Source organism: Leptonychotes weddellii, chromosome 2 (assembly GCF_054177405.1).
Source record: "Leptonychotes weddellii isolate Sample4059 chromosome 2, ASM5417740v2, whole genome shotgun sequence".
Taxonomy (NCBI): domain Eukaryota; kingdom Metazoa; phylum Chordata; class Mammalia; order Carnivora; family Phocidae; genus Leptonychotes; species Leptonychotes weddellii.
The window spans coordinates 39,683,553-39,703,121 of NC_138370.1; the positions used below are offsets into that span (position 1 = coordinate 39,683,553).

Here is a 19,569-nt window from a genome sequence, read left to right on the forward strand (position 1 = left end):
CTGAAAAATATCCTAAATGAATGAATGATGGAATGAACCAATGTACAGATGACTGAGCTAGTCTGTGTCAAATCTTAAAGTTCTGCAAGTCTAGGAAGGCTGGTCCGTCAAGTAGAATAAGTATAACTCTTACACACTAACCCAACAACAGAAGTAAATATCATAACTCTTCTGTACCGTCTCTTTAATCAGCAGGAAGAGAGGGATATTCTCAAAGGAAATTTCATTTCTTATTTACCACTTGATCCAGGCTGTCATCACGTGAAGTGCTGCAACCCAAAGGGCTGTCTTTTCCTACACCAGCAAGTAGAAGAGTCCCTTCTCTTATCTGTGTCTCCCAAAAATGACCAAGAAACTGGCAAAGGTTTTACTAGACAACAATGGACAAAGAACAAGAAAGAACGATGCATTCACTTTGGGCATATAATCTGTGTTTTTTAGTGAGAAAATCTACACCCTCTCTGAGAGAATGGAATTTTCACTAAAAAAAAAAAAAAATAGCCTGGAGCCAGGCTTTTGTAGACTCTTCACAGCACTGGGCTCCCCTACACTAGAGATGGGGAGTCTGGGCATGGAAGGCACATATTAATAGCTCCCATAAATTATTGATGAGCAAGGCTGATAAATTAGCATGCCTGACACCCAAACCTGGACCCTCAGCTAGAATCAGAGAATTCAGAGCTGGAAGGTAATGTAAAGGTCGTCCATTAATCCAGTGTACTTCTTTTTACAAATAGGGAAACTGAGGCCCAAAGAGGCAGCACATGACCTCTGTAACATGCATGATCCAGGGCTAGAAGCAGGCATCCTGATCCTAGTCCAAGGCCATATCTGCTACGCAATGCTGCCTCTCCATCATGGGGACTGAGGACTGATATTCCATCAAATCTGTCACACACATGAATGTGACTTGTACAACCTCAGAGTTAAATGGCACTTCGGGAGCCAACAGTGCCCACCACTTCCCAGAGAACAGATTCCCTCTCTAACGATCCCATCAAGATTGCTTCCAGACCATATTCCCCAGGTTTTTCCACTCTTTCACAGCTCTAAATTCTGGAACGTTTTTCCTTCCTGTAGATCAATGTCTTTTCCTCTGGAACTTGCATCCATTAATTACACTCCAATTTTTTTCTTTTTTTTTTTATTATGTTATGTTAGTCAATATACAGTACATCATTAGTTTTTGATGTAGTGTTCCATGATTCATTGCTTGCGTATAACACCCAGTGCTCCATGCAATACGTGCCCTCCTTAATACCCATCACTGGGCTAACCCATTCCCCCACCTCCCTCCTCTTTAAAACCCTGTTTGTTTCTTGGAGTCCATAGTCTCTCATGGTTCACCAACCCCTCTGATTCCACACCCCCTTGATTTTTCCCTTCCTTCTCCTAATGTCCTCCATGCTATTACTTATGTTCCATAAATAAGTGAAACCATATGATAATTGACTTTCTCTGCTTGACTTATTTCACTTAGCATAATCTCCTCCAGTCCCATCCATGTTGATGCAAAAGTTGGGTATTCATCCTATCTGATGGCTGAGTAATATTCCATTGTATATATGCAATTTTACCACTGAAACTGGCTATGGTACCTTGGCTAAGTTCTCCAACTCCTTAAGACACACTTTTTTTCTCCATAAAATTGAAACTTTTTTCAACCATTGAAAATTAATTAAGAAGATTATTTAATTAGTGCAAACTGCTTAGCACAATGCCCAGCACACAGTAAGCGTCAATTAAATGTTGAGTATTGGTCTTATCCATCCTTCTCAGAGACAGAAATCCTTGTTCAGGAGGTGCCTCTACTGATATGTCTGGCGTGTCCATTTCTAGGGAAAGGAAAGGAGTGGTCACAGATTGAAAAGCAGCCTGAGTGGCCTAAGACGGCAGGAATCTGCTAGGCTTTGTGGATATAAATCTCAGCAAGAGCTCAACTCCAACTACCATCCAAATACTGCTTCTATGCTGAAAGGAATAGAAAGGGTTCAAAGCTGAATCTTCACCACAAATCAAGAAGAGACTAATATGGAGCTCATTTGATAAGTTAATAAAAACTCTAGTGTTCGGGTTCAATGCAATACCCTCTAGCATGCACGGAAGGTTGGTAAGTGCTTTACTCCCCACAGTTATTCTCTGGAAGTTCCCATCCCACAAATACTACTTTCCTGGAGTTAAGCGATACACTGGAGAGAGGAATAACAAGTATGGGCCAGAGGAAAGAGGATCCAAACATGCACTGCAATGGAACAAGGTAGTCGATGTGGTAGAAAGAGGCAAGAAAAGGATGTGCCAAATGGCAGAGAAAGAGCAAACAGGAAGCTTGAACTAGAGGGGAAAGATGAAGATGCCTACCAAGATGACAACAGGAAAAAAACTTGGGATTACAACTATTAAAAAAAAAAGGGGTGGGGGGAGCCTGGGTGGCTCAGTCGGTTCAGGATCCAACTCTTGGTTTCAGCTCAGGTCATGATCTCAGGGTGGTGGGATCAAGCCCTGCATCAGGCTCTGTACTCAGCCAGGAGTCTGCTTTAAAATTCTTTCCCTCCCTCTCCCTCCCCCTCTGTTCTTCCCCCTGTTCCCACACACGTGCTCTCGCACTCTCTCTCTCAAATAAATAAATAAATAAATCTTGAAAGAAAGAAAGAAGAGAGAGAGAGAGAGAAAGTATCACATAACGTGGGGGTGTGAAGAAATTGAGCCCTTTGTGCATGGTTGGTGGGAACATAAAATAAGGTAGCTGCTATAGAAATGGTTTGGTCATTCTTCAAATTATCATATGGCCCAGCAATTCCACTTCTGGGTATATATCCAAAAGAAGGGAAAACAGAGACTCAAAGAGACTTTGTACACCCATGTTCATAGCAGCTTGTTCACAAATAGCTCAAAGACTGACGCAACCCAAGGGTCCATCAACAGATGAGTAGATAAACAAATATGATATATTCAAAAAGGAATATTATTCAGTTTTAAAAAGGAAGGCAAATTTTGACACATGCTACAACACAAAGGAAGCTTGAGGACATTATGCCAAGTGAAATAAGCCAGTCACAAAAGGACAAATACAGTATGATTCTGCTTATGCGAGGTCCCAGAGTAGTTAAGCTCATAGAGACAGAAAGTAGAATGGGGGCTGCCAGGAGCTGGGGGTGGGAGGAGAGTGGAGAGTTAGTGCTCAACAGGGACAGAGTTTCAATTTTGCAAGATAAAAGAATTCTGTAGATGCATGGTGGCGCTCACTGCACAACCATATGAATGTACCTAAACCACTGAACTGCATAGTTAAAAATGGTTAAGATGGTCAATTTTATGTTGAGTGTATTTTTCCACAACTAAAAATTCATTTAAAAAAAAAAAAGGAAGATAACATCAGGAAAACCCCTCATGGGTACCTATACACCAGATCTTTTTAAGTAAACCTTTTGAATGAGATTCAGTTTGTTGTTTGTCTGGCTTCTTAAAAAAGAAAATAAAACTACATCAATACAGAAAATGGTCCTCCTGGAAACAGAGTTCGGAAATATGGAAACCAATATCCCAAGACCAAAGATGAGGATACTTAGCATGTGAAACATAGGCTGATCTGCCCTTTTAAGAGAAAATATCGCACCACTATGCACATGCACATGGGCACAGACAGCCTACAAAGACAAAAAAGAACTCTTGCTCTCGCTACCCATCTGACTTTTTATGGGCTACAATAACTGGAATAGTAAAGACTCTTTATTACTCTCCTACATCAGTGAAACTGTCCCTAAAATACTCCTCCCATGGACCACCAGATTATCCTGAGAGCCCCAGAGATCCAGTAGATATTCAGAAGAGGCTTCCAGACAGAGAAGAGGGTCTGAGAAGAATACAGCCCAGAAAAAACAAGATTGGATTAGCTCTGAAACCACAAAATGTAAATCAAACTTGAGCCTTTTTATTTTTATTTACCACACACAGATCTTTATAGACAAGATTTAAGCCAAAGACTGAAGTAAGGATTATGGTTTCGTTCTTGGTTTTGTTTTGTTCTGTTCTGCTGGGGGTTTTTTTCTTTCAAATAGGAACTTTGGATTTTTACACTAAAAATTGATAAACCCTACTGCCACTCTACACATGCACACATTTGTACACAGAAAGAAGGCTCTGCTGGGGACCTGTGATTCAGCAGTAAGTCCTGCTGGGCTGTGTGCTGGCCTGGCTTTTTGGAGAGGGGTGTGGCTGCCCAAGAATTCACAAAACCATGCTGAAAAGACAGCTGACGATGAAAATTAAATTTAAGTTTCTAAAAAAATCAAGGCAGGGAATAATTTAGTAGGAAAAAAAAAACCTGGTCTGGGGCTAAGTCTTAGGAAATGAAGAACCAAGTCTCTAATGGGGGATGCCCTATTATAAAATCCAATGATTCTCAATGAAGGGGCCACAAGGTAGTAAAAACTATTTTTCATATTTCAAGCAGCTTATTGGAAACTGAATATCTGCCCAGGATGTGGTCACATGGACTAAGTGAAAAGTCAAGTTGTTTTGTGTTTGAGCTGGAAGTCTTATCGAGTCAGTGTGGTAACACTGGTTGTCTCATCCCAGTCAAAACCTCTGATTGGCCACTGATGAGATCAAGGTCATTTCTGGAATGAGGTTTTTCCTTCCCATTCTGTTGTATGTCTTTGATTAATAAAAATGGAATTACAGCTGAATGATTACTGGTTAATTGCAGTTTAGCAGGCAAAATCTTACAAAACGCTGGGTTAGCCAAGGGAAACAACAGAAGGGGTCCTTTGTGGTGAAGAGTTTGGGAACCACCCTTGAGCCCCCCACCCCCTCCCCCGAACATGCACAATTCCAAGGGAATAAATAGGCTTCCCTGGAGCCAGAGTGTAGTGTGCCTGTTGTGTGAGAAAACTCAAAGAGAGACAGTGTAAATTAACTGCATCTGGTTAGATTGAGTGAGCAGGGGGAGGAGATAATTAGTTGGCATTATAGGAACAAGGGCAAAGAAGAGAGTTCTATATTTACTCAGAGGAAATCCAAAATAGACTACTTTGCACCCGTTTGGTGCTCATAGGGGATCTCAACATCTCCAAGTTGGCAGACGTCGAACACAGGGACTGGATGCACAACTCAACCAAACCCTTGGATGACAAAAACCATTCATCCTACTTCCAAAAAATGGCAACCTGACTTTATCTCCCATTACTTCCACAATGAAGGGAAGGAGGCGAAGGTAAGCCCCAAAGATATCCAGGAGCAATAAGACCAGAGGGAACAATGTCTGCAAACAAAAGCCTTACAGTGAGTAAGCAGAACAAATGCATCTGTTTATAATAAAATGGGTTCTCTAAAACCCTGATGATGGCCAATTTACCTGTATCCTCGGGTACGTACGTTTCCATGTGTAGATGTGCGACATTTTGAAAGTAACACATATTTCAAGTGATGCAGAGACATCACTGGGCTGTTTTATTGTGCAAATGATAGTAAAAAAATAAATGCCGGGGCGCCTGGGTGGCTCAGTCTTTAAGCGTCTGCCTTCGGCTCAGGTCATGATCCCAGGGTCCTGGGATCGAGCCCCGCATCGGGCTCCCTGCTCTGTGGGAAGCCTGCTTCTCCCTCTCCCACTCCCCCTGCTTGTGTTCCCTCTCTCGCTGTGTCTCTCTCTGTCAAATAAATAAAAAATCTTTAAAAATAAATAAATAAATAAATAAATGCCATAGTCACATAAAGCTCTATAATATGCAGCCAAGATACAATGTCCACCTTCTGAGAAGAATGTAAGGCATCCTAGCACAAACAGTGAAAACACCTAATATGACAATCTTCTGTGTGGATGCAGAAAGACTACTTTCTTTTGTACATGTAACTGTGTATCACAGAGGATGAAAATGCAAATATGTTTGGCTTTATCCGCAGGTGCAGGCTATATGAGGTTTCTTAAAGTAAGAACTGCTCTGTACAGAGTCATTAGGATGTGCGCTGATGAGATGTAAGATGCGGCTTGGCATTTGTAGGTTTGCAACCATTTCAAAAGCTGGTTCGTGGGGCAAGAGAAGAGGTACTAGTCATGAGGATGGAGGACCATCTTGAAAGGTGAGCAAAGGTGTGTGGAGAAGAGATGATTGGTGAGGTCAGTGTGCACGCCGGAAAGGACTGGGTCTGCATCTAGCCTGTTCTCATATGCTTGAAATTCCCCCAGGGGATCCTGAGGGCATCCTGGCAAGTTGGGAAATGGGGCCACATGCAATCAACACATCCAAGTCACATAAGTCAGGACAGACAGTTCCAGGAGAGGGAGGCTATGGCAGCGAGAGGAGCACGAGCTGAGAGGACAGACGGCTGTGTTCTAGGGCCAGCTCTGTTCCACCCAGCTGTGCAATCGTGGGCAAGGCATGTCAGCATTCCCAGGCCAGTTTTCCATCTGTCAAATGAGGAAGACGGCTGACCCTAGAGAGTTCTCACAACTCTTTTATTATGAGCTTCTATGCACTTTCAGGAAAAAAAGAAAAACCAAAACCAAAAAGGAAATTCCAAACAGCTCCCTAAAATGGGTCTCACCTGAACCTCCTATGATGGCAAAGGCGCCCCACACACCCAACAAACATTTTACATTTGGTTATCAACCTCTTCCAAGCATCTCAGAGAAGATTGCAAAACTGCCATGGATAGATACTTCTGGAGCCTCCTGAAACCTAGAGTGGCAGGCAGTACCCTCCAGTTGTACCACTGAAGAGTAAAGATGCTGAGTGCTTTGTCCAAGGTCAGGAGCGAGGACAGGATCAGGATTCCAGCCTCCTCGTTCCTAGGGCTATGCTATACTTTCCACAAAGAAACCAAGCTGGCTTTCTGGGAAGAATGCCAGAGGTTCCATTCTCCCAACTGAGAATTCATTGGAATATCGGAATAACAACTTTGGAGACTGTGGTCTCTCCAATCCATTTCAGGACCTGGCTAGAAACACGAAAACCCAAAGAAAGAAGCAATAGGGAATTATTCCGTTTTTTAACGAAAGAGAAAAAATTAGGGGTGGGAATAGGGGATTTCTTAAAATTACATGATTGCTGGAAGTTAATTTGGTATTTCTTCATTGGTTTGTAAGTTCTGTTTCCAATCACAAAAACAGACAGCTGAGGATGCCTAAATCACATTTCAATGAATTAGCATCTTGTCCCAGAGAATCTTGCGCACTCTGAATATAACATAAGACCCAGAATGCAATGCTCTGTGGTAGAATGGAATCTCCCTCAGTGTAAGAGAGAGCTTGTCATAATCCCCTAAACTGTAATCTAAATTGATAGTCTTCAAAGCCAACAGCAATCACTGAGAATGATAAAGGGGTTGCCACTTAACTTGGGGTACACTGCCTCTTCCAAGAAACTTACTGAGACCCAGCTCTGCCAGATAGGAGAGCTGGCATCCTCTACCATCCACATACTCCTTATTAGGTTGACATCAATGCACCTGAAAAAGAATCTCATCATAGATTTAGAGACACATGTTCAGAAAGTAAGTTTCTGACTTCTTCCAAGAAAGGCCAACCACAACAAGAAAACACATGTTGGACTAGCTCTGCCTTGAAGATAGCATGAAACCAACCTCATGGCAAATCCCAAGCGATCAGTACTCAGCATGGAGATTCGTAAAGGAAAGAAACCAGGAATGATTGTTTCAATCACTTTCTCCCCCTACCTGTCGATGATGACGGGGTCTGAAGGAGTCTCATTTCGGTTCCCACAACTTTTCTTCTCGCAACATCGACTGTAGATTGGGAAAGAACCAAGAGAGTAAAAGCAATTTGTTAAAATCAAGAAAATACAAGAAGCATATAACGTAGAAACATTCACAAAAATGTCCTAGGTAGCTTCTTAGCGTTCAGTTGCTCAAGCGCAGGATTTATGACCATGTTTAAAAACAACACTGAACCCGAAGCCCAAAGATACTCTCTCAAATTCTCATTCTAGGGGCTTATAACTGGGTCATTCTCAGCAAATCACAACTTTCCCAGGAGCCATATTTGTATTCTGAACCACAGGCATTGGATTTTTAAATCTATAAGGTCACTTCCAGTTCCATGTTGAATGATTTTAGGGTTATATCTTTTAGATCTTTGCGTCTTAATAAATATTTGAAGAAAGAAGGGAAAGGAAAAAGCATAAAACAGACCCCGAGTAGCTGTCTGGCTTTATCAACCTTAGGTACTAATAACATCTTTCCAGAGAACTCAGTGTACTTTATAAACATTTAGTTATTTATCCATTTCTGTCATTTTCTAAAGATGAAGGAGGAAGACCAGAACCATGGTATACATTGTAAAATAGGGAGAAAATGAGGCAGAGAGCTGTAAAATGATCTTTCCCATGATTTTCACCGAGTCCAGACCAGAAATGGGACTTCCCCTGTAAGTCCCACCTTGAAGATGCTGCCTCCCAAGACTTCCACCTAGCAAAGTGCTGGGTACCTGGTAGATGCTGGAGAAAGGCTTGTGAAATTATCTGGGAGGGAGACAGAAAAGAAGAAGCCCTAGGGCAATCACAGCAGATAGGAAGGATTCAGTCAGACCTGAGCAGAGAGCAAAATGCTCCAATCCAAAGGTGTCTGTATGAAAGACCTAGACAGATGTGACAAAAGCAAAGGAAGCTGGGTGGTGGGGAAGCACTGGAAAATCACGTCCCCTCGTTGCTGCCCACTGCCACTGGCACTGCAAGCTCCTGAAAACCTCTTGGCTCATTCAAGCACATGGTCTACCATCAATGGTAGTTGCTTAAGAATATAGCCTTGACACGGCATAGAAAAAAAACAACAACAACAAAACATGACTATCCACACTGGTCGGAGACTATGCCACATAAACACTAGCAGTAAGCAAACTAGATGTCAGCACTGCCCTTTCCACGATCTGTTTAAGTTTGAGAGCGAAGCAACACAATGGAAAGGTGGCTAAAGTGAGAATCGGGGCTCTGACGTCCCATCGGACGCTGTCACCAAGCAGCTTTGGGAATACAGTCAAATCTGTTTAACCCCTCTGGGCTTTGCCAACCTTATATATAAAATTAAAATACTGGACAAGATTATCTCCAGAGTCCCTTCTCGGTTTAGGAAGCCCGTGAGGCAATGAGATCCCTGAGCCCTCTTTGGAAGTGATGACAGAAGGAGGAAAAGAGGGAGGCCATGAGGCAGCAGGGACTCCTAGGCCTACCACCAGCCCAGACACAGATTTGCTTTGTGGCTCTCTCTAGTCCACTTGTCCTCTCTGGTCCTCCACAGAATTAAAAACAAACAAATGAATAAAGGAGTCTTTGTAAAACTTTTAAAGTTCATCTTCACTCCTACAGGGATGCGTGGGATTACCCGGCCACCCATTCATTCTACCTTTCTCAAAGAGCAAGATATACTGGAGAGGTGCTAAACAAGTTTCACCAAATGAGCGCTAGGAGGTTTTAAGAAATTTAATCAAATTAGTAGGAAGTAAAAGAAAAATTGTCTCAACATTCTTAAATACCAGAGTTGGCCACTGGGGACTTTCTGAAATAATATTTTGCCTTTGAAATTATATTGGGTCTTAACTTTTAAAATTTCAATCCATCCCAAGATTAACACCAATAAAAATGCTGGCCAGCTGCTTTCCCACCTCCCAAAGCCCTTGTCTCTCTTCCTAACTCCCTACCACCACCCACTTCCCTCTCCCACCTCTCCCTATTTCCATTGCTGATGTCAGCAGAATACCTATGCGGCTCAGGCAAACCTTTTTTCCTTAGCGACACAATTTCAAAAGCCCAGGCATGCTTGTTACCCAAAGACCTTCTAGCTAGACTCCCCTCTGACCTCAGCAGTATGTGAGCCTAGCCCAAATATGTGTGCGATGCTGGTACAATTTAATTACGAGAACACAGACTGTCAGGATGTACCAATCTGTTTAGTTTGAGAAGGAATGATTCTGAAGAGGCCGAGTAAGTTTGCAAAATTGCTCAGCTGAATTCAGCTGCTTTCCATGGGGATTTTCTCTGAAGGAAAAGAAAAACAGATAAAAATGTAAGCCTGGTGCCAGTGTAATACAATGTGGAGAATCTCATCAGGGAAGGAGACAATATTCAAAGAAAAATGCAGAGAAACTTTAGGACCCAATCTTCCATGTTCCATCAGTAACATATTAATTACAGTCTCTAATGTTAATAGCACAGAAGAGATGTAGAAGACACTCACTTGGTGACTGGGCTGAAATAGTAAAGGTATAAAAATAATAGGAGTGCTCCATCTGAGAGCCCTTCTCAAAATTTCTCTGGGTGAGGCAAAACTAATTCTTTTCCTTTCTTTTCTTTTCTTTTTTTTTTAAGAAAAGTTCTCATCAAGATGTCCTAGTTATTTTTTTTTTAATCTGGTTTCTTAAATGACATTCCATCCTCATGCCAGTAACATTAACATAAGCAAAGGGAAGTGGAAAGTGGAGGACATTCATGAACCCACGGTCTCCAAACAATCGCTCTGGGATCAGATATGTGCATGGTGGACCTGAAGGACTGGCGCCCTGAATTACTCAGATGACAAATTCCATTCTCCTCTCCCTTTGCTGTAGAGACAAAGCCCGTGCGACCAACTTCAGGTTCAGCTACTTTAGTGAAAAGGTTTTATAGGGTTATCTTCTAACAAGCAAGTTTCTAGGTCTGAAGTTCCTGGTAAGTGTTTTTTAAAAACTGAACAAGACTGTAAAATAGGAAAGGAAGCGGAAAAATAAACAAAGAGAAGAGGAAACTGAACTTGGCACTAGGTCGATTGTGTTCCTAACTATCACGGAGAGGCTCAGAAGGGCTCCTTCTCCCTAATGAATGAAAATGCAGGTTGGTCCTCCACTCTTTAGTTTGGCTGGGTTTGGTTTATTTTATTCTAATTCTTACTCAGAGAACCTTTTCCCTGAAACACTCTCAACCTTTTCCCTCAAACACTACAGGCCTCTCTGGTCCTCCCAATCTCACAGAGTCTTTAGAGAGGGAAAGAGAAAAAATAAACCAAGTTGGCGGTGAGGCTGGGGAAATATGGAAAATTGCATCCCAATCCTGAATCTTACCTGCCTTCTTCCAAAAGGAAGAAAAAAAAGAGGGATAAGGGATGGCTGGAGAAGAAAAAATCCCCAGCCCTGGACACAGGGTGTCCAGTCAGTCAAACTCCTGCTCAAGACAAGCGAATGTGCCCTTTCCCCTCCAAAATCGTTTTTAAAATTCAACCCTCAACTTTCAAAAATCTGTCTCTAATTTCAAACTCAAATAAGCGCACAGCATGGTGGCTTTTGTTTTGTTTTCTTCTCCCCAACTCCTCCCTGCGATTGCATAACAAAAGTGTCTAAATTCACACCATCTGGCCGATAAAGACACTGGCCTCACTGCCCGGCTGGCCCATCTGATTAGGGCCCCGTCTAGCCTGCGCCTTGTGGCGAAAAGTCACAGCTGTGGGGTTTGCTCGCGCTCAATACAACTCTGTTATTAGCCAGCTGTAGACCTTGAGACAACTTCTGTTCAAATTATAATATCTTTTAACCCTCCGAGCATTGAGGGCACAGGCGTGGCTTGCAGCGACATAACAACTAGATTTCCCCTTGCTAATAATTGGCAAAATGAACTAAAGCCGGAAAGAGAGGAGCAGAGACAACTGGGGAAGGGAGAAAAAGTTATTCCTAAAGAGATTTATTTTGTTCCCTCTGAAAACTCAACACCAGTTTATGAGTTTTTTTTCCTAAGGCTTAGAGAACATAAAACCATTCAGGGAAATCCCCAGGTATGCTCAAGAACACCACGCAAACTCTCAGAACATGCATCTGATTCATCCCTCAATCATGGACTGCTCTCCCTGGCTCCCAAAATGTGGGAGAAGGAACTTTTTCCCTTACTGGAGAATCAGCCAGCTCTGACTGACAAATTGAGATCTTCCCCTCTGGATACATCCAATATTTGCCATCATCCCAGCTAGCTCCCAAAACACACACATACACACACACACACACACGCACCATACACAGTACCCATCCAATGGATCATTTATTTATCCATAATTAATATTTGTTTTAAATTCTAGTTTTGGGAAGAACATCGCAGAGCATCTTCCCAGGTCTCAGATGCAGAGAAGTTACAGTACATTAAATTTTTATATTGTGTTACTAATGCAGACTAAACTAGAGGCTTTAAAAATTGATGCTGTTACTTAAACAGCATAAAATGAGGAGGATTTGATTGGGCTTAAAAATAAAAATGTCAGCCTTAACTACAGCTTGATGGGGCGTGCGAGTATTATTTAAAGTGATAGGTATAATTCATCAGACAATGGGCCAGTTTCAGGGTTTGTTTTCTTTTCTTTTAAGAAGATAATCTCTCCAAACAAAGACATTTAAAAGTATAAAGAGGGATAAAAAAAAAAAAAAAGTCCTTCAATTAGCCAACCAAATCAAAGTGTTCTAACTATTTAATCTAGGTGTTACATGCAAGCTCTTCTTGGAATTGCATTTCCTTTCTGAACGAATCTATCAGGGGCCCTGGGATAATGGAGTGGCTATCTGCTCACTCCCTCACCCATGGCCTCTCCCAGCTACTCAGGCAGGGAAGCTCCATTCCGCTCCGCTGAGGCCACTGGCAGAAATGAACTTTGCATTTGGCAAAGTTTGTTTTTCTAATACTTGGTCAAAACCAAAACAAACATGGCTGATTGTTATGGTTTCTTTCTGACTGGGTTGGGAGGGAGCCGAGGCTGCTGGGAGCTGCCCATAAAACAGTCCAGACTAAATCAGATGGCCTGCAATTACCCAAAACTAGCAAGTCTGGAGCTGGTGGACGTTCACTGGGGCAACAGCAGAGCAAGGAAGAACTGAGGCTTTCTCTCCAATCCGAGATTTGGGAGGAAGAAAAACGTGTATGGACTTGACATTTAAATGTTTATAGTCAAATAACCACCTCTTTCCAGAGTTTCCTTTTCTCTTTTGCTGTGGTGGGTCCCCAGTACTCAAACGTTTGTTGAAAGGATGAATAATTAAGTGCATGGATGAATTTCTTCTAATTTTTAATTCTCTTCTAGTCAAGCAGAAGAAAGGACTCAAAATGGAATGACTGGTCTCCAGAAAGAAGATGGGGGAAAATGCGGGAATCTGAGTAGACTGCACCTCTCACAACTTCATGCTCAGAATCCAGTTGTTGCTCCGGACCCCCTGATGGAGTCCTCTCCCTGCCTCTTCCACTAGTGGTCAACCGGACTACTCTTTCTACCCAGTACTTTCTCGTGACCTCTGAAACTCCCCTGACAAGGGAAATCACCGGAGAAGCAACATCCCAGGAGGAAGGAAACCCTTCCGCATCATAGACAGGTGCCTCAGCGGTTGGGGTGGGGGTGGGGAGGGTGGGTTCCAACCTCCGGTAGTCCCTCTCCCAGACTGCAAGTCTTGCCAGTGCTTTGACCCCTGTACTCCACGAGTGGACCCTCCTGGAAATCTACCCGGATCGGGCAGAACAGGCAGGAACCTAGCAGGGCGGACCTCGGGTGGAGACCCGTTCAGGGAAAGTCTGTGACCCCAAACCTGGCCGGGGGCTGCCCGGCCCCTCCCCGCACTGCCACTGACCACTGGACAACAGAAACTTTCCTCGAAATGGAGGAAACTCTTGAGATGCCAGGGGGGTGAAATCCTGAGTGGTTCTGGGTTTCCTTTTGGAGTCTGAATGGATATGCCCTAAGAATCTGGCCTTTAAGGGAGAATTCTAGCAAATCAGCCCCCGGGGTAAGGCCACCCTCCCCTGGAGCCACCACTCCTGAAACTCAATGCTGGGATGCATGCAAGCCGGCTGGCGTGGTTCACCTGCCCGCTTTCCAGCAAAGCCCGCAGGAAAAACGCGACACTTACCTGCACATCACTTCGTGCGTCAGGAGAACTCGGCACATTTCTGGATTCTTATTTTGTCCCTCGTAAGCTATGGGCTGCAAAGGAGTTGGGGGCAGGGGCAGGAAGGGAAGATATGAAGGCAATGGAGAGACAAAGGAAAGGGGACGTTAAAACAAGCACAGAATCGTTTTTTTCCCCCTCTGCCCACTAGTTCATTAGGAGTTAGCCAGAACCTGAGCTGTGGCCTGATTAACCCAAGCAAAAGAATAATAGAGAAGTTTGCCCTGGTGAGGACGTATTCCTGCAAAAGGGAATGTTTCGGGGGACGGGATCTCCTACCAATTGCTTCCTCTCTTCACCCCTTTGCTCCCCTACCCCCAACCCCAACCAGAAAGAAGAAGAACAAGGGAGAAGAGAGGGAAAAAATTGTTCTCCAGGTTGGACAAGGTGCTAGTTGATGTGGAGAAGCATGTGAAGTCTGACCCAGGAAACCGTGGGGAGTGGGCAGAGGTCAGGGGCAGGCGGGGAGGGAGGGAGGTGCGGGGGGTGGGGGGCGCCGGGGAGAAGAGTAGACGGGGTGGCCCGCCGGCTCACCTGCTTGGTGACCGAGTCGATGAGCCTGACGTACAGGTCCTGCTCGGTTCGGACGCCTGCGGGGGAGGGGGCGGGCACGAGGTAAGGGCCGCGGAGCCGCTCTCGGCACCCAAACCCGTCCCCGCTGTGGGGACCGAGGCCAGGGCAGCCGCTCCAGGCTCCCGACTGCAGGCAAGCACTCCGGCTGTGCGGTCCTGGGGGCAAAGGCCGCCCACCCGCCCCTGGCCCTACCCGAGCCTCCCGCAGCCCTGCGCTCCCCAGGCCTGGAGGCTGCCGGCAAGCGACTGCAAAGTGGTCAGCCGCCCTCCTAGCAAGAGAAACGTGCGGGCGCCGCAGCCGGCGCTAGGCGCTCACCATTGCTGTAGAGGAGCTGTAACTTATAGTGGGTGCCGTTGTTGGTCTTCTCGTTGCCTTGTTCCTGAAAAGACAGGCAGCGTTCGAGTCCCTTGCCTTCCAGCACCCCCCACCCAATGAAGGAAAAACTAGAGAGCGCACCCCACCCCGCCTCCCGCCGACTTTCCCCCACTCACTAGGCAACTTTGAACAACCCCCTGCCCAGCCCCAGGTCAAAGGGCAGGAGCATCTGCCAGAGGCCAACCTCTGAAACTTGCTAGGGCTCAGGCCACTTGACCCTCTGCAACCCCTCTCTCCCTCCCCCTTAAAAATGTCCTCAGAAGTGTGACACCCCCGCCCCTGAGACGCGACAATAGGACACGGCACCAAGGATACCTTTAAACAGGCCCCACCCAACCCTACAGGCTCTGTCCATCCTTAAGAAGCCCCAAAGCTTCTCTTGGCAGAAAGATGCAGGGACCTGTCATTTGCAAGGGTAGCATTTGGCTCTATCCCACCAAGACTAGAGCCTCTGGGGCCACAAGCTCAGGGACCCAGGCCCAGATTCGAGCAGGACCTCAGGAAGCTCCAGCCCTAAAGCTCGCAGGCCCAGAGAGGGCAAGAGACTTTCCTCTCATCACATGTCCATTTCATCTGAGATCGAATCCAGCCCCCAAACCCGAGCTGAGGTCAGAGTGGACACTGCGCTGGGGAGCGAGAGCGGGAGAGAAAGCTCAACGGGGAAGGTGGGCCAAGACTTGGCTCTGGGTATCCACTCTGCCGGCGCTGGCAGGTGCAAAATAACAAAAAATAACCCGGAGAAGGGCATGCTCTGCTCTGAAGGGCGTTTGCTCCACGGTCAGTCCATGACCAGGCTCTGCTAATGACCCCAGAGTCCGGGTTCACAGAGCCATCAGCGCCCCCGCAGCGAGGAGGTGCCGGGAAATCAACTGATTCAGAGGCTGGGGCGAGAAGCCTCGATTTATCATTCCTGATGATGTGAGTGGAAAAGTGTCGCGAGTGACAGATGGAATCTTTAGTGCTTTGCAAGGAGGTAGTTATTAGGCGGTGAGGAAAAGGGGACCTCCGCTTACTTTGTCGTTCTCCACAAAATCAACGAAGGCTGTGCGCTCAATCTCCACTGGCTGCCCCTGCCTGTCATAGAGCGCCAGAACGAAGTGAAAGAAGTTGGATTTCCTCAAGTTGGAAGGAGGCTGCTTCTCAAAGTGGGCCCGGGACAGGGCCACTCCGCTGCACAGGAAAAGACATGGGGGACACCGGACAGAGGGAAAGAGAGAAAGACACCATGTTACGAACATGCCCACACAAATACTGCGGGGGGTCAAGGGTCCCCATCCCGGGTCCAGAGTTCTGGGCCGCTCAGACCTTTTTGCAATTCAGTCTAAGAAGAGGGGACTCTTTCGAGTAGTTACAGTGGCCACAGGGGTTGGCTGACAGGGCGAACGCCCCTCTCCACTGCCACCGCCCGGTGTTCCAGCCTCCGGGCATCCCAGGGCCCAGCAGCTCACAGTCTGGCCTTTAGTGGAGACCAAAGGATGCCCGCTGCAGACCAAGGCCCAAAGCAGTCCTGAAGGAGGCGGTTCAAGTCTTATGCCGTAGGGCCGCCCCTATCTTCACCCTCAAGTGGAGCCGCCGGCTGGGTCAGGATTGGGAACTAGGCCCCCCGGGTTAGGGCAATAAATCCTCCTTACTTTTGAAGAAGTGACCCATTTCCTTCATCTTCATTGGAGTTACCTGACCTATTGCTACTGCCCATTACGCCCTCCTTGCTCTCTCCAAAAGTTGGTGGGTGGGGAACCCCCTGGGGGCGGCGGGAAACCCAGAGCCCAAGCCTCGGTTCTACCGGGAGAGGCCTCTCCTCCCGCTTCCCTCGCTTTTCCGAAAAGTTGCGCGCGGGAGAGTGGCAGAGTGGAATCCCCGGGACCAAGGATCGCGGGCCACTGCGGACCACGGGATACTGGGGACCCCGCCCCCAGAACTGCTGCGCTTGGAGAAGGCAAAATGTTATTAAGAGGCAGAGAGCGTCCTCGCCTGGGGCCAGGGGGATCCCCGCTTAAGCTGCATCTCCCGGCGGCGCCAGCCAAACCCGCTGACCGCGAAACCCCTGTTGGAGGGCCCGGCAGGCGCCCCTGAGCGTTTTGAGTGTGTGCACACACCTCCTTGCAGACCTGTCGCGGCCGGGGACAAACTAGCCGCCAGATCACATTTAACAGAAGTCTCAGGGCCCAGGCGAGCGCGCAGATGGCCAGTGCTGCCCCGCGGCGCTGGGATCTCTGGTCCTCGTACCCCAGGGTGTGAGCACTTTCACTCTTTTGAATGGCGTAAAATTCTGGCTAGAGTCCCCCCTCGGGCTGCCTATTCCAAGTTTAACAATGATTTGATCCGGGTAAAGGAGGAAAGTAGGGGAGGTATCTTTAAGGTGCTTGGCTAAGGAAATGCACCTTGGAGCCGGCTCTGTGAAGCCGCCTGATTTCCCTCCGCCTGAGCCCTGCGAGTCCCCAGACCGCGGCGGAAAGCCGCCTCTGCCTCGTGCCGTCTGCCGGGGGTATCGGCGCGCCCCGGGCTCCCGCAGAAGGGAGGGAGCCGCGGGCCGCCCGGGTCTCCTCTCCTCCAAGGATGGCGGCTGGTTCGTTCTACCCGGGACACCTGGAGACGTGGCCTATCTGGGAAAGGAGGCATTTCTCTGCGGGATGTCAGGACTTAAGAGGGAGATGGCTAGGAGAGCGGATAGGAAGGCTGGAGTCGTGGGAAGAAGTTCGTGGGCTCTTTGGGGTTTGTGGGAGGAAGGCTGTCTTTCGAAAGCAAGGACGCGGAGACCACAAATCCCAGCTCAGTAGTGGTGATGAGGGAAAGGGACCAGAATGCCTCCGTGGGGTGGCACCCTAAACAAGGCGTTTACTATCTCAGCACGCGGACGCTTAGAAACAAAGTCAACTTCAGTAACTAGCAAAACTAAAGGCTGCTGATCCCTGCGTTTGCGGCCCGTCTCCTCTCCTCGCCTTTCTTCTTCTTCTGTGGCTCTTTCTACTGTTACTCCTTCGTATTCTCTTTTTAATCCCTTCTCTTCCCTCACCCGCTCTTCTGTGCGTCTGGTCCAGTTTTATCTCTGCGCCTGGACCCTCCAGCCTGCCCCCCGCCCCCCCACGCCCCGGAGCTCCCGGCCGCTTTTGCCTTCCCAGCAGCGGCTCCGGCCTCTCCCACTCCTCGCGTCGCCGCCGCCATCTGGCCGCGGGGCTTCCGGCCTTCAGGAATCACCCGGCAAGATGCGGGAGGAGAGGCGCTTGCAAGCGGCGTGGCGAAACCCGGGAGGCTCCGGGAAGCCGGCTCGCCGGCTGTCGCCGCTGCCAGCTCCGGTCCTAGAGCTCTGCTCCCGGCCGGGCCCGCATCGCAGAACCAAGGGCTGAGCTGCAAAGCATTGGATGCCACTTTGTTATTTTTCTTCCCAAAGAGTGGTCTGTGGGGAAGGAGTGGGGGAGAAACACAAACGACCCAGGCAGTTCGGAAACTCGAGTGTCGGCTGCGGGGTAAGTGTACCCTGACTGCAGCGACCTGCCTGCCCTAGGTCGAGCTCCAGCGCGCGGGGCCAGGGCGACAGATGGGGGGAGAGAGAGGGGGCACACAGACAGACAGACGGTGAGAGCGAGAAAGGGAACGAAGAAAAGCATTTAAGACCGTAATAATTGTGAGACCGTATCGTTACCTCTGCGCCGCGACATTGGCGTCCACCACGCCGACATTCCGGACCCAGGACCTGACCGAATCCATCTCGGCACCCAGTGATTTCTCTTTCGGAGCTGGTCCTCTTCCTAAAGTATCTTGAATCCCAAACATTTAAAAAGTCTGGTCTACTGTCGCTTTAAAAATACGAGTTACAACACTGTCCCTACTGTTCCCAATGCTGTCACCAAACCGTCTCCTCCAAAGCAATCCAAGAAAAGGGATCAAGAGCCGAAGTTTGAGTCTCTCGTTGGGCGGGGGGGGGGGCTAAAAGAGATAACCCGTCCTTTGCTTCGCGCGTGAGGTGCGGACTGATGTAGTTAAAGTTTGCTATTTATCCTCCGCAAGTTCAGATCTGCCGCCTCAGGGCCTCCGTCCTAGGTCGCTCGCATCCTTCCAGCGGCAGCGCTGCCTCCAGAAAGTGATCACAATTTAGAAGCATCACCTGTTCTGGGAGAAACAGGAGGAGATTGATGGCTGCCTAATCTCTCTCTTTCCTCCTGGTCCCCCCTCCCTGCTCCTCCCCACCACTCGAATTTAGAAAAAAAAAAAAAATCCCCAACTGGATCAGTTGTAAAAGGAAGGGGAAGACCCGGAGCCGAGAGGAGGCGGTGGCTGGGAGCACCGCGGAGCCGGGCTGCAGCCGCGCGCGGGCCCCATGAATGGGTTACTACAGCCGCGGCCGCGGGAGGCGGAGCCGCGGCCCGATAAGGAGCCTCATTTGCATGGACGCTCGGGATTGGCCGACGCTGGGCAGGCCGGGCCGACGTCCTCCGGCGGCGCGCGCCACGCTCGGCGTTGCTGGGAGTCCGGGAGGTGAAAGGGGACAGAAAGCCGTGGACGCTGCGTCCATGCCCGAACCCCGTGTGCGTGCGTGGGCTGAGGCCCCCAAATCTTGCACTGAAGCCGAGTAGTCAGCCCCTGCAGGTTGGGATGTCTCCGCTTAGTCTGGCCGCGGGAGCAGGAATACTCCGTGGATCTTGCCACTAGATGCAAATTTTTGTAGCCTGCGGGGAGGCATATTCATTCTCATTCTCTGGGTTTGAATCTGTGTTCATGTTTGTGAAGAAGTGGAG

General features: G+C 47.7%; 1 protein-coding gene across 1 annotated transcript in view; it reads right to left on the reverse strand.

Annotated features, from left to right (window-relative positions):
- Nucleotides 1-19,145, reverse strand: part of EBF2 (EBF transcription factor 2) — a 187,581-nt gene extending 168,436 nt beyond the window's left edge. The window contains exons 1-6 of the mRNA XM_081810370.1: nucleotides 18,477-19,145; nucleotides 15,850-16,006; nucleotides 14,777-14,840; nucleotides 14,423-14,478; nucleotides 13,850-13,923; nucleotides 7,672-7,740 (exon numbers count right to left, since the gene is read on the reverse strand). Coding sequence (XP_081666496.1) covers nucleotides 7,672-7,740; nucleotides 13,850-13,923; nucleotides 14,423-14,478; nucleotides 14,777-14,840; nucleotides 15,850-16,006; nucleotides 18,477-18,607 — 551 coding nt within the window. The 5' untranslated portion in view covers nucleotides 18,608-19,145. The remainder of the gene's footprint in view (nucleotides 1-7,671; nucleotides 7,741-13,849; nucleotides 13,924-14,422; nucleotides 14,479-14,776; nucleotides 14,841-15,849; nucleotides 16,007-18,476) is intronic.
- Between the last annotated feature and the right edge of the window lie 424 nt (nucleotides 19,146-19,569).